This window comes from Neopelma chrysocephalum, unplaced genomic scaffold, assembly GCF_003984885.1.
Source record: "Neopelma chrysocephalum unplaced genomic scaffold, ASM398488v2 Primary Assembly neopelma1_80b, whole genome shotgun sequence".
In the NCBI taxonomy this organism is placed as follows: Eukaryota; Metazoa; Chordata; class Aves; order Passeriformes; family Pipridae; genus Neopelma; species Neopelma chrysocephalum.
Window position 1 is genome coordinate 10438495 of NW_020897742.1, and position 14292 is coordinate 10452786.

The following is a 14292-nucleotide window of genomic DNA, read 5'->3' on the forward strand; positions in this document are numbered from 1 at the left end:
ACTATTAAATTTTTACAGAAACAGTAGTCTTAGTGTAATTAAAAGATACTAAAAAAATTTAATTGATTTTTTTACCAGTATTATGGAAAGCTCTTTGCAATCTCTGTAGTGAGTTACGTGAGCATATTTATTTTTCAAGATGCTAACACAGAGAATCCAGAGTTTCAAACACGGTCATTCAGCTTCATGTCTCAATCTTAAAAAAATCTTGCAACCAAGAGAACAAGATGTATTCCTAAATTCAGGTCTGAGTTTACATGCATCAGAGAGGCAAAAACTCAATATTTATTCTAAAACTAGATCTATCTAACTGAAATATTTGAAATTAAGAACCATGTCAACCATGTGCTTAATAATAAGAAAACATCTATTTTTTTTCTTTTGATTTTGTTAATTAATCCTGTTGACATGTCAAGTTGTTAAAACTTGACAGTAAGAATGACATTTAAAGTTTTTACAAAAATTCTACTTTGTGATACAGTGCGATAATCTGTTTCCTTTTGAAAACAGTACCTAGCCTATGTAGTTTAAGAAAGCAAAAAAGAACTTATACACAGGAAAAATTCAATGGGAATACACATTATTTTTGCTTATACATTTTAGAGCAAAATTCCAGCTCTTGGCAAATGCTAACACAGGAATAGCTGCATAGATACGTGAAGAATTTCACTAAGTTGTAACTTTGAGGCCTTTAGCATATGGAAATTACTGTTTTGGTAACTCTAATAGCAACTAGGATATTTTAAAATTCTAGAGCTGATACAGCTTTGTCCTGTTCTGACCACCCACCCAAAAGAAAAAAAGTGGAAAAATCAAATTAAAACTATTTAGGTAAAGCAAAATATTGTAAAACACCTGGCTTATGTGGATGAAACTTAACTAGGAAAAATCTATGAAATTCAATAACAGATTCTTTTTATCTGTGTTCAGAGTAGCACATAGTTCACCCATAAAACCCAATATTGTTCCTGGTGATTTGCATAGAGACCAGCATGTTCCCTTTTTTTTTTAAATTTATTTTAAAGTTTAATTTTCAGGTCTTTTTCAAATCTAAGCCATTAAACAGAATTGTAACAAAATGACGAGAATCCAAACCACAACTTAATCTGCTGTTTATGAATTTGGCTTTAGTGACACAGGCTATAACCTAAAAACTCTTGAGATATGAATGTACTTTCATTTGCCCATATAATTTGTTGTGATTCCTGAAGATTAATTTAAACTGTTGGGATTCTTTGCTGCTATTAATGATGGATAATGGTGACACTGCTGTGCCATTAAATTCACTCTGAATACCTCAGACTTCTTCCATTATCCTGTGCACCTCTTTGATCTTTTGATGCTGTGTAACCTCTTATGACTTTTTCAGAAAAGATAGCTAGTGATGATGATAACTGTATATAAGCCAAGATTCTGTTTTACTGTGTATGTCAGAAAAAGGCTACCACACTTTTTAAAGAGTGAAACAGTCTAAATATCATTGCAAGGTGATCAGAACACAAATGACATGTTGAGAGGAATTTTAAGGAGGCAAAACAAATGTACTACAAAGGAATAGTAGAATGTAAAGAGACAGTAGAGTAGAATCTAAACAGACATTATTCATAATTTTATCAGAACTATTATAGTATGTCTAAGTCTAAAATGTTATTGTTACAGACTGCATTGCTTTTTAAAAAAAAAATAATGAATAATCATATACTTCTAGTCAAGGAGAAAAGCTGGAAGTAATCTGAAAAGTTCGTGAAAAGGACACTATCCTTCATTTGATTTAAAGAATGTTTCAGTTTATTGTAGGTTATCCATCATCACATATTTAGTACCTGGGTAATAAGTAACTAAGATAAATGAGATCCTGAAGTATATTTCTTAGGCAATAAAATAGTTTTTCTCATTATTTCCTCTTGGAACTGTTCCTGTAGGTGTTCTATAAATTGCAGTTTCTTGGGATTATTTCAGCATGACAATATAATTATTTTTTATGAAGCATTTGATAAAATGTTTCAAAAAGGCATATTCAGAATAGATAAAAATAACACATTTTTAAACACAGATAAAATTGAGCTGATCAAAAAGATAACAAAAAATGAACAAAGATATAAAAATAGGAATGTGAAGTTACAATTTTAAGTACATAATGAGAGACTGAAATAAGCATCTAAAGTTACAGAAGTTCCAAGTGGTGCAGAAGTACTTTTTACCAGCATGAGTTTCTGCAATTTCCTCATGTTTTAAAAAATGGCATTACAGTAAGTTCTGAAAATAAATAAACTAGTAAAATCTAGTTTTACTTAGCTAGACCAGGTGATCTCGGCATCAGTTCATGCTCATATTCCAAATATACCTAGTTTTAAATGTGTGTGTTAATCACTGGTTTTTCTTTAAAAAGTCATGGTTTAAAATAGAGAGAAAACAGTAAAGTTAAACTAATTTTAAAAAAACACATGCAGTAAACAACAAACTCAAGAATTTACTCCCTAGACAAGAGTTCTATAATTATAAAATAGGCATAAAAGACTCTCATGCCTGTTCAGAGCTCACCACCCAATAAAGAAATATGGTGTGAACGTAAAAGAGTCACACTTCAAAACTTGCTAAAGTCAAAAGGAACATAACATACTCTTTGACTTTCTCTGAACACTGAATCTGATTCTAGAATTCTCCAGAGCCCCTCAAAATATTAAAAAAATGAATAAATTTAAAGAATAAAACTTAAGGGAAAAAAGATCAAAGTGTCTATAATATTTATTACTGAAATACAGAGGATGCTGCATTAACTGAGAATTAAGCAGAAGTATCCAATCTGCCTAGAAGTACTAAAAAGGTCTAGGGAGAAGTAACGTCTAGCTAAACAGTAATTAGTTTCACTATTTGCTTCACTCCTCAATGGAAAAAGAAAATGAAGCAAGAATAATTAAAAAAAATTTAGAAAATATTAAAAAGAAAAACAAGAAAGTAAGACATGTTCCTGAGATGAACTATGACATGGCATTACAAGAATCCTAAAGATGCTCAAAGCAACTCAAAACTGGATAGTGCAAAACACACACTAAAGCGCAGTCTGATCTGGCAAATATATGAACAAGATAAAGACTTGGGTGTAAAGTTAGAAAGTTCACCAAAAGCACTCATGGTCAAGTCTACGCCCTTCAAATCATTGCCATCTCTCTCCTAATATGTTACATTGACATAATGTATAATGTAAATTACCAACAGAAATATTTAGAACTTACACAGCAGTACTCTCTAACATTAATTAAAACACCGCTTGTGTGAATTACATCATGCAATCTTCTCTGTGCTGTCTAAGGTAGGACTATTTCTGTTATTTTCATATTATTCTCATATTAATTCTTTTCTTAAAACTCCAAGCAGCACATGCAGTGATAGCCTAGTTGCCTTCATGTAAATCACTTCAGTGCTATTTATTTAATCACATGGAAAAAGATAGTTTTGTAATTAAGGGTTACACAGTAGATCCAAAGATATGGCTATTTGAAGACTTTAATTGAAAAACTCTAATGAACTATGAGGAAGACACAAAAAATGAAACACTATAAACATCTCCTACATATAGCCCATATTCCATAAAAACAAACTATTCAAATTTTTTTTTTCTGGAAATTTTCAATGACATAAAAAATAGTTTGATTTTGAATGACAATTTTGAATACTTTCTCCTCAATTTCTACTAGAATAAAAATTCAGAACTTTTTCAATATCTGAAAATTGTCAGGAATTATATAGATGCTTTTAGAATGTAATAAAATACAACTTGCATATTAAAAGAACAATTTCTATTTGTTCAATGGTGTTTTTCAGATATGCAGCTTTCAGAAATGTGTCACAATTGTAATATAGCAATCTGTAAATGAAATCTGTAAATATCTTAAATACAGTCAGATAAGCCTCTTCAGGGATGCAGAAAGACCATTCTCTGTTAATCACATCATTCTTGATACGTACTTCTATGGTGAAGCTTCTACATTTTTGGAAACACCATCTGAGATATCGTAGAAATAATGTATAAATAGAATATTACTTGACATAGTGATTTCTTTCATATTATAATACCCACACTTTTCCACAATTTTCTTTATTTTTGCTCATGGGTAACTATGTTATCCATTCTTATGAAAGCTAGCAGCTGCATTTACATTCACGTCATCTTTTACACACAATTGAATAGAAAAAGAGTGGAAATTCTACTAGAGCCCTTTACAGGCAGTAGTAAAGTTACAGAAAAGAATAAGTGTAGAACTTGTAGGTCATCTGCTCTGTGTACACTACATTGATACGCTGATATGCTACGTTGATTCAGTATACAAATAGCAATAGCAACATCTCTGAAATAAAACATATTAAACTTCGATCCTCTAAAGATCAAGCAAGTTAAAACATCTGTATTTTTGTGATAGAACATTTTCCCCCCCTCAACTAAAAAAATAAATGTCAGTAGGAGTAATGGTAAGAGCAATACGCTCAAGTATCTCTAGAAATAGTGAAAGAGGTCTATGCACAGATACAGAGCTGGGACATGTGACCAAAACCAGTGTCAGGGCACAGAGTGGGTTGGTGGCTCCCTGGATGCCATCGGAGCTCCCCTGAGGTCCGCCAGGGCAGGGTCCTTACCAGCTAGTTCCCATCCCATCACCCTGCAGTGTGCTGATCCCATCCAACAGCTAAACACACCCACAGCTGCTCACTAACTCCCTGTCCCCTGCCATGGGGTGAGAGAGACAACAGGAAGAGTAAAATTAAGAAAAATTCTTGAGGCAAGATAAAGACAGTTTAATAAGTGATGGAAAGAAAAAGAAATCAATTGAAGCAAAGGTGATTGCACACTGCTCACCCAAGGCAGACCAACGCCCAGCCAGTCTCCAAGCAATGGATACTTTTGAAGACCAGCTCCTCATTTTTTATTGCAGAGCATGATGTTTTATGGCACATGATATCCCTTTTGGCCTATTTGGGTCAGCTGTCCTGGTTGTGTCTCCCCCCCCACTCCCCGCCTTGCCCACCCCCAGGCTGCTTGCTGGGGAGTGCAACAGCTTGCAACAGAAAGGCTGTACAAGCACTGTTCAGTATCAGCCCAAACACTGGTGTGTTAGCACCGCCTGGGCCACAAATAAGAAACCCACTGCCACATGGGTAGCTATGAAGAAAGTGACCTCCACCCCAGCTGGGCCCAGTACATGTCCCAGCCAGGAGCAGGGCAGCCAGGGGGACTGGGACATCCCCAGCTCTGGGCACCAGGCATCTCCTTGGGAGCAGGGATGGGCTGAGGCCAGGCCTAGACATGGGCTCCTGGGTGGCCCTGGCTCACTGGGGCTCATGGCTGGGCAGGACAGGGTTGTGAAGCTGGAGACTGGCCCTGCTGCACTGGTGGGGCTGCAATGGGATCCTGGGCTGTGAGAAGGTTGGGGTGAGCCCCAGGGAAGGGGGTCAGCAAAAGCCAGGGCTGAAGGTGCCCTCAGGAGACTGATAATCAGCTTCAAAGTGTGTCTTAGATCTGTGTTTGAATTCTTCAGGTGGGTGGTTGCTGGGGTTCTTTTTGGTTTTTGCTTGTTTGTTTGTTTGGGGGTTTTGTTTGGGTTTTTTTCCCTCTGATAAAAACCATCTGTGGAATGATTGAAAGGCACGAAAACTGGTTAACAGCTTTTATGACTTAAAGACTGTGACATTTACTGGTGTATCATAGTATTTGGATGACATAACACATTGACCAAAGGGGTCCCTTTTGTTCATTTTTTTGAAAGCCACTGTTTCTACAAAGAAAAAAAAATAAATTGGGCAGAAACATGGCAGAGTATATCAGATTCTGTTAAGTAACATTGTACTAACACTACCAAACAGTCATCCTCCCTTGTCTGTTCTTAACAGAGTACTGAACATGGCAAATGAAGTTGTTTATCCCAAAGTTGTTAGTATCATGTAGATGGATAGTTCTAGTTATATAAAAAATGTATCTTAAAAATAGGTTAAAATTTATAGAGGAAAAGCATTCATGGGGTGTGTGAAAGAGCAGAAAGAACCGTGACTTGCAGAATATACCACCTAAGGAGTCTTTCTGTTGTGCCTTTTGCAATCGGACATGTCTATCTCGTATTGGCCTTTTTAGCCACCAACGCGCTTGCAACAAATGTGGATAGAGCCTTCCCCAAATCTTCGTTCGCGAAGTCAAGCCATGAAAATGAAAATGGATTGTAGTGATTGAATCAAATTTTAGTTCCTTGGCTTAACATATTAAACTCCCAATTTTTAGAGGGGGAGAACCTCTGATTTTCTCAGATGTCTTGTTTCATTTTTAAAGGAATATTATTGGCTATTTTAAAATGCTTGAAGTTGATAGGAATCACTGGATTAAGAATTTCAACCTAGAGAGGGGGAAATTTTACTTATAGCATTTCATTGAGGTTCATAAATAACTTTTGAAAAGTATGTGATTCTCAAAGGTACTGCAGACAGTACACATATAAAGGGTCAGATTCTCTTTGGATCACCTGACAAAACTGTGAGACTGACCATCTTCTGAGAAAAACTGTAAGCAAGTTATATAATTGAAATGGCATTCCAATTTTATTCTTTTTGGTTTGTTTAAAGCAAAGATTCTCTGGAGAAAAAAAGAAAGAAAGGATTAAACACTACCATGTGGTAAGTATGGGTCACTCTTTTGGAACAGTGTAGAATTCTGCAGCTCATTTCTGTTTCATTCTTTTAAATTAATTTTTAGAAAAGTATTAGGTACGTCATCTGTGAAACAGAATTCTTGTTACTAGGTATGTAAATTACCCAAGCAAGACTTTTTCAGGCTATACTCTTAGCATTGGATTCTCTGTAATACTTTAACCACTTGCCTGTGTGAAAAATCCACAAGTATCTACTCATACCACAGCGGTGTTTATTTCATGATCTATCTTGTCTTTAAGAAAACAGAGTAACTGCCAGCTCACTACGTTTACGAATACCTTACAATAAATAAGGTAAGAAACATTAGGCCTAACCACTCAAAGAAAAACCTGACCTTGGCAACTTCAAAAAGCAAAACACTCCCTACTAGGAATTCTTTAAACTATCCAGGTACAGTAAGATTTTCAGAGGACCTTGAAAGAGGCTAAATTTCTAAAGCTTATTGAAATTCAGTGGCGTCTCTGGCTTTAACTTATTTTGAAATCTCAGCTGACAACTTCACTTGATAAAGGAAGACAAACCCAGACATAACCAACATGTATCCATTTACAATGAAACTGCCACAAAAATATTAATTTTTTACCGGTGGAGTGCTGAAAATATAGAAGGATGAACCCTTCAGTGCCAGAAACTTGAATTTGTAGAGCTGAGATGAATCAGTTCCTTCAAGTCTCTCATTTACCCATCCCATATGTATGACCTGTAAAAGAAAATAATTGAATATTAAAGCTCTATTTTTAAGTGGATCTTAAGAGCGGTTTTATTAGAATGGGATGTATCATACCCTTCACATTTGCCTTCCCACCACTTGCATATTCCTGAAGCATATAGTATTGTGGCAGTGTGTCAGAAGTCCTTGAAGAGAATTAAACTTACAGTACTGGTAGTCCGAATCTCATCTGAAATAATCACAGTTTTAAAACCCACCTATGTATCTCAAAGCAGACTCTCACTTGAGCCAGCAGAAACCTATGTGTACAGAAGTAGTTCAGCAGGCAGTTTATAAAAACCATCATCCTACATTATCTATAGCAGTGTCAAAACTCGGACATACTGACATTTCTATTGCATGTACCTCTGAAGAAATACATCTGAACAAACCACTAGATATATCAAATCAAACAGCTTTCTCTAGGTTCACGTTTGCCACTGTTAACAAAGTCTTTGCTGCACTTATCATCTTTCAGAGTTTATATATTTTTTTCATATACACTTTATCTCATAGGTTCTCATAGAATGAGATGTCAAATTCAGTGGTTACAAAACTTTACCAGTGTTACAATATTTGCCTTTATTTTCCAGAGAAATTAATGCTAAGAAAAAATAAAACTAAGTAAAACTGCATGCTTCCTCTTTGAGGTAAATGCAAATTTATAAAGGAATAATCTCATAGTGTGGTAGCAGAATATAGTGAATGTAGTTACCCATGAAAAATAACAAGCGAAAAACATTCTAGGCTCCATTTGGCATACATTAAGAGGAAAATGTTGCTCATGAAACAGGTATTTAAATCCAGATGAGTCACCAATCTGAATGTACAATTCTTGCTGATAAGCTTGCTTATTTTCAATTAAGGCTACATCTACAGGCAGTAATGATTTACACAGGGGTAGAAATGTCAAAGCACTAGCTAATAGTATAGATGAATGCTTATACTCTTGTATCATGAAAACCTCACACATTGTTTTCTAATGTTGGTATTTAATGTCTCAATTATGTCTCTTATCAATCAATTTATCAATAAATGAATAATAAATCAATATGTTGAGCCAGACAATCCTTCTCTATACTGCATTAACATTTTAAAGGAGATCTAAGAAGCAGCACAATAAATACAGTAGCCCTTCCAGTTCTTGATTTGTTATTCTGAAAATTTAATAACTTTCACTAAAAGATTGTTTCTATAGCAGTCAGCAGAAGTGTCAAAACAGGATATTCAGAAACCTCATCACTTTAGCAAAATATACTATATTATTGTTGATATTCTATTACAAATTATATTATATATTCAGTTTATTAGGGTGGTAATATAATATTAAATAATACAAACAAAAAGAATGATGTTCAAATCACAGCACATGACCAATACTATATTTTCCTTTACATTCCTAAAGTCACAGTTGCTGACTTGCAAATTAACACCACTTATTATGGCAACCTGAAAAGTAAGTGCTAATGAATATGAAAGAGGAAGAGGAAAAGACTAAGCAAAAGATATTTAAAAAGAGAAAGAATCTATTAAGAAAAAAAAGAAACTGGAGAAATTAAAATTAAAATAACAAAAGCAAGTACATTATACAAGTTTCTAAAGAGAGGAAAACAATTACAAAATACTTGGGAGAAAAAAATTAAAGAAAAGAGAATTCCAAATGTATATCTGCCCATAAAATTGCCTATACAAAGTCCCCAAAAAGTAAAGAATGAAAATAAAAGAATTTTATTTATCAGAAACAGTGTTTGATTAACTTATGCATATACTGATAAAATAATAAAATTATGTATTTTTAACAGATATATCAAATATATATATATATATATATTTAATTTCTTTCCACACAACTTTCTTATTGAATGGTTTATTTAATGATTGTTTAGACCACAGAAATGGAGAAATAATAATTATTCAGTTTCACAAAAGCAAACAAGTGTTAGTACTCAATAACTCTTAATAAGCTGTTCATGCATGGGTTACTGAGATTTTAATTGGATCTTAGTACGTGGGTGAGAATATTAGTCCTGGGACAAAAGCTGTTCAGTTATTTGGATCAAAACCTTCCATTTGAAGTGTTAAGGAGTGCTGATAAGGCATAACACTGCAAACTGTCCCATTCTCAGCATTGCTTTCACTGCCATTCAAAGCTACATGGAAAACTACCCATACACCATTGATGTATTATTACGTTTCTAACATGTTCTAACACACTTTCTAAAAGTTCCTGTAGGAAGAAAATGAGCAATGGCATTCATTATGAGGAGATAAAACAAGTCACTAACAAAATGTAATCCAATCATAGCAGATAAATGAAAGTTCTTATTTGCACTTATTGATTTTCTACAGCAATAGAGCATCTAGGTGCTGCAATGACTAGAAACTTAACATGTATTAAATTTAATAAAGCAGTCAGTACATTTTGTATATAGTACTTTAAGTTAAATAGTTATGAAAAGTAAATGATGCAAAACACTCCAGAGGGAACTGAAGAAAGAAAATCAAGGAGATCTCTATGTATGACACGTCAGAACAGACGGGTACACTTATGTAATTAAAGTGGGATAAGAATCCACACAAGATGCCAGCTTGACCTGCAAGTTAGCAACCAGTGTTGTACCATGAGGCATGATGGAACAATAACAAATCAAGAAAGCAAAGAGAAGTACATCTTGAGGTAGCTTTAGTAATTTTTTGGTTTTTTTCCAAAGCAAGTAGTAGATGGCATATTTTGAAAGGTTGGGGGGTGTGAAGGGGAGGCAAGCAGTCGTTTCACATACATAAAGACTAACTAAAAATAAAGTAAAAATTAAAATAAAATTAGAATGCTGTAAGTTTTGATATTTTACATTAATGGTTTCCATTGTGTATCAGTTGCATTCAGTTATGTCCAAATGGCTACTCTTTAAAGCATAATGTTTTAGAGAGCAAACTATAGAGGAACTTAAAAATTATGACACTCAAATGTTTTATGTGCTTTAGCTAAAGAATGAAATTTGTAACTCCAAGCGAGGCACAGTTTGAACACCACAAATGGCAACATGTGTACCAATCTGAAGGGAACTATGTATCTGAATTCATGTATCTTTCCAGCCACTGTCTGCCTCCACAAAATTTGTATTCTGAGTCCTTCTGGGTAGAAATAATAGTTTCTACTCTTTGTTTTAACAAGGAGGCTGGTAAATTGGACCTGATATCTCTCACCTTTATTCATTATAGCCTTCTTGTTCAAATTAGGATTCAAAGCACAAAGCTCTCTCTTGAAGACAGGAACTGCCAGTAAGTTGCCTCACTGGTTATGCATTCTTATATTATACTTGGTCAGTAGCAGTACTTGTGCAGCAGGCTAACCAAACTAAACAAAAATGGAAAACTCAGGTCCTTCACAACTTCTTTTCTTTTTGGCTTAAACATCTACTTTATATTTTAGCAATATTACAACAATAATATACACCTAGTAAGCAGAAAATAAAAAAGAAAGAATTTTAAACTGCAGCTGTTTACCTCACTGCATATTAGCTGACCAGATGTTAAAAAGTTTAAGTGTTTTAAAGAGGTCATACTTCTGTTAGAGCAAGTTTTTTCAATTGAGGACCTGAGGTCCCAGAAAAAGTCTCTGAAGCAGACCAAGACAATTTCATTAGGAATTGAAAAACTGATCTCACATATAAATGAAGTTAAAACAATTACTAAGGAAGATATCAATTCTATCTCTGTGGTCTCTTTATGTTTAAAGGAATTTAGTCCTTCTCCCCTTCCACAGATGTAAACTGTAAAATTATGGTCTGCAAGAATCTAACTTTCCCGGACTAATAATTAGGATAAACTAGTTGTATTGCTACATATTTTTAAAAACATTTTTCTCTATTTCTAGAAAACAAAACAACAACAACAACAAACAAACAAACAAACAAACAAAAACCCCCCTAAACAAACAAAAAAAATCCCCCCCCCCAAAAAAAACCCCTACAAGCAAAACAAACAAACAAAAAGATAAACCTGTAAACTGGAGGTGCAGGGTTTCTTATATGCTGCAGGATAAAGCCAGGCAAACGTGCTCACAGCATGCCTGCAGCAGCAGTTCTGCTATGAGGAACAATGAGAAAACCCTCCATATTTGAAAAGTTTCTTATTTAGAATTATGACCATATAATTATCAAACAGAGTAGAAAAGAGGCTTCTGAGAAACTTAGTATTTTACCCTCTCCAAAATGCAGTAGCTATGATACCTATTTTGTTTTTAAAAAATGCTTTCCTAATGTCCTCAGGACCTCTAGCAATGCAGGTTTCATAATTTCTCTCAATAATATATTCTAGAATAATAGATTATTCTCTCAATAATCTATTTCTTATGTCAAACATGAATCTCTCTTGCTGTAATCACAATTTAAGATTGTTTTTGCCCTATCCACTAAAGACTCAAATTATTTTGACCTTAGACTGGAAGAGTAAAAAAAGCTTATTCAGTTCATAAATGGAGCAAAAATGCATGAATAAGAATACACAGCTTGTGTGGCATCATTATTTGCTGCTTTACACCGTTATTCTCTGAGCACAAAATTATCATTCCTGAGTATTTCTTTTATACCTCTGTCTATGTCTTTCAACCTGTCCACAGGACCATGGAAAACCTCTGGTCAATATCTTTTTGGAAACATAGAGCACAAAATCAGAATAAGTATTCCTGCCAAAGCCTTACAGCAAAAGGAATGCTTAGCATGTCTTACAGTAACTCACTTGGGTACAGCCCACAATGTTTGCCCCTTTCTCAAAAGCCACAAAGGAGATATGGTTGTTACGGCATGAAGGTAAACCCAGCCCTGGCCTGATGTTAAACTGACAAGGCAACGGTGTGAGAAACTGCTGGACATTGCACACAATGTGAAGGGAGAAGTTGGCTGGTTAGCCTGCAGCTATACTGATACAGCAATAAGGGATACAGCAGGTGAAATACACTACAAGGAAATCAAGAATGGGTGAAGAATGTCACAAGATAATGAAAAGAGGGACTGGCTCACAGACAGTTGTGGTGGTATCACAGATTAAGGCTGAAATAACCAAATAAGCATGTAAAAAGGAGAAAAAATAAGGGCCAATGGAGAAGCAGTAAAGTGTGGGTGGGTTCCTTATTTGGGAGGGGGAAAAGGGAATATAAGGTAAACCAATGGAATGCAGGTTTTTGGGATCTCAGTTGATCAGCTGTGTACCTGATTATCACAGGCTGATGTAATAATAAACCATAATAATGATTCATAACAATGAACCTGTTGTTTTTCATATTATCTCTATCTGACTGGCTTCTGCAGACAGAGGCACCTGGGATGGCCTCTCTAAGTTCTAGTAAGAAATGGAGGATGGACCAAACCTTCCTAAAAGATTTACACCCCCAGATACCTTTCAAGCATTTTTCAGTAAGAACTTCTTTAGTTTTCCCAGTGTCTCATACATACTTGATCATTCTTGCATATATGGTGAATCCTAACTGGCTTCATCCCTGTTTTTCAGACTCATTCTTGAATATGTCAAGATCATTCATATGTCTAACACTGTATTTTAAAGCTTAATGTCTGCAAAATTAGTATGCTTACTTTTTGCTAATGCATCATAAAGGCAGTATTCAGGGGAACTGCATCCAGGCCTACCTCTTCAGCACTTCTAGTCAGTATGTCAGTTTTCAAAGTGAACCATTTATACCTATTATGGGATTATCCAACAAAATCTGTGCAACCAAGTCCATATAATACTGTTTAAAATATTGTAATGTCAAGAATTGTCATAAACCTTGCTGGAATCAAGATATGTTGCAGCACACATCCACAAGATACATTACATGATCACAGGAGAAAATTAGATTGGTTGACACTATTTATTATTGACAAATCCTTCAGGGTGGTTATTAATTTGTTATCTTGCTGCTCCATATATGTATTTTGTTTTATTTCAAATTTCTTTATAGAGATTGAAGTCAAATTGACTAGTCTCTAACTATCCAACTTCTCTTTCTTTATTCATTAACAGTCATGATGTTTGCCCTTCCCTTATCTTTTGAGATGTCACCTGTGAAACACAAATTCCCTGAAATAATAATGATAAAAGTTTTAGTCTTGAAAATATAAAAAAATCCAGAAAACAAAATTAAAAACCTTGCAAGTATTTTTGCCTATGCAGAGATAGAATTGCCTAATTTGCTTTAATAAAAAATAAAGAGCAATCCAGCAGTGTGTGCTTTTTGAAAATTGAGTCCCAAATCTATCTGCCTACTGATAACACAGAATAAAGTGCTTTCAAATAATCTCTAGAGTATTATAACAAATTATACTAAGCAGAATCAAAAGTTATGATGCATAGATGCTGTGTGTTTCATCAGCAACACAGGTTACATAGACACTTAGCACCCAAGCTTCAGCAGTAGTACTTACTTAATACCTTTTAGATTTGTGTAATCCCTACGTATTTCTTAAGACCTTGTAGTCCTTGACATGGAATAACTAGCATGACTTGTCCTGGGATAACTAGAACTCTCCAAACAATTCCAATGGACAGTCTGGGATTTTAGCACTGTTGGAAATAATTTCCAATAGGCAGTTTGAATGCAGACACCCTGCTTTGGTGGACGAAAAGAATTTAAGTGTGGAATTAGCTAGACCATGCCAATTAGCTTCATGACCTGGTACCATTTATTTTAACAGTATAAATATGTTAATAATAACTACAACTACTACTACCTTTCCTTACCTCTAAATTTGAATAACAGACATAGGACAAAGTCATAGAATCCTAGAATACTCTGAGTTGGAAGGGATCCATAAGGATCACTGAAGTCCAACTTACCGCCCTGCACAGGACCACCCCAAGAATCACACCAAGTTTGTTTGACATCTTTTGGCAAAGAG

The 14292-nt window shown here is 34.7% G+C and overlaps 1 protein-coding gene across 1 annotated transcript in view; it reads right to left on the reverse strand.

The window, feature by feature from the left end:
• TPO (thyroid peroxidase) overlaps positions 1 to 14292 on the reverse strand; it is a 213695-nt gene that overhangs the window by 100638 nt on the left and 98765 nt on the right. The window contains exon 12 of the mRNA XM_027690190.1: positions 7274 to 7390. Within this exon, the coding sequence (XP_027545991.1) occupies positions 7274 to 7390 (117 nt within the window). The remainder of the gene's footprint in view (positions 1 to 7273; positions 7391 to 14292) is intronic.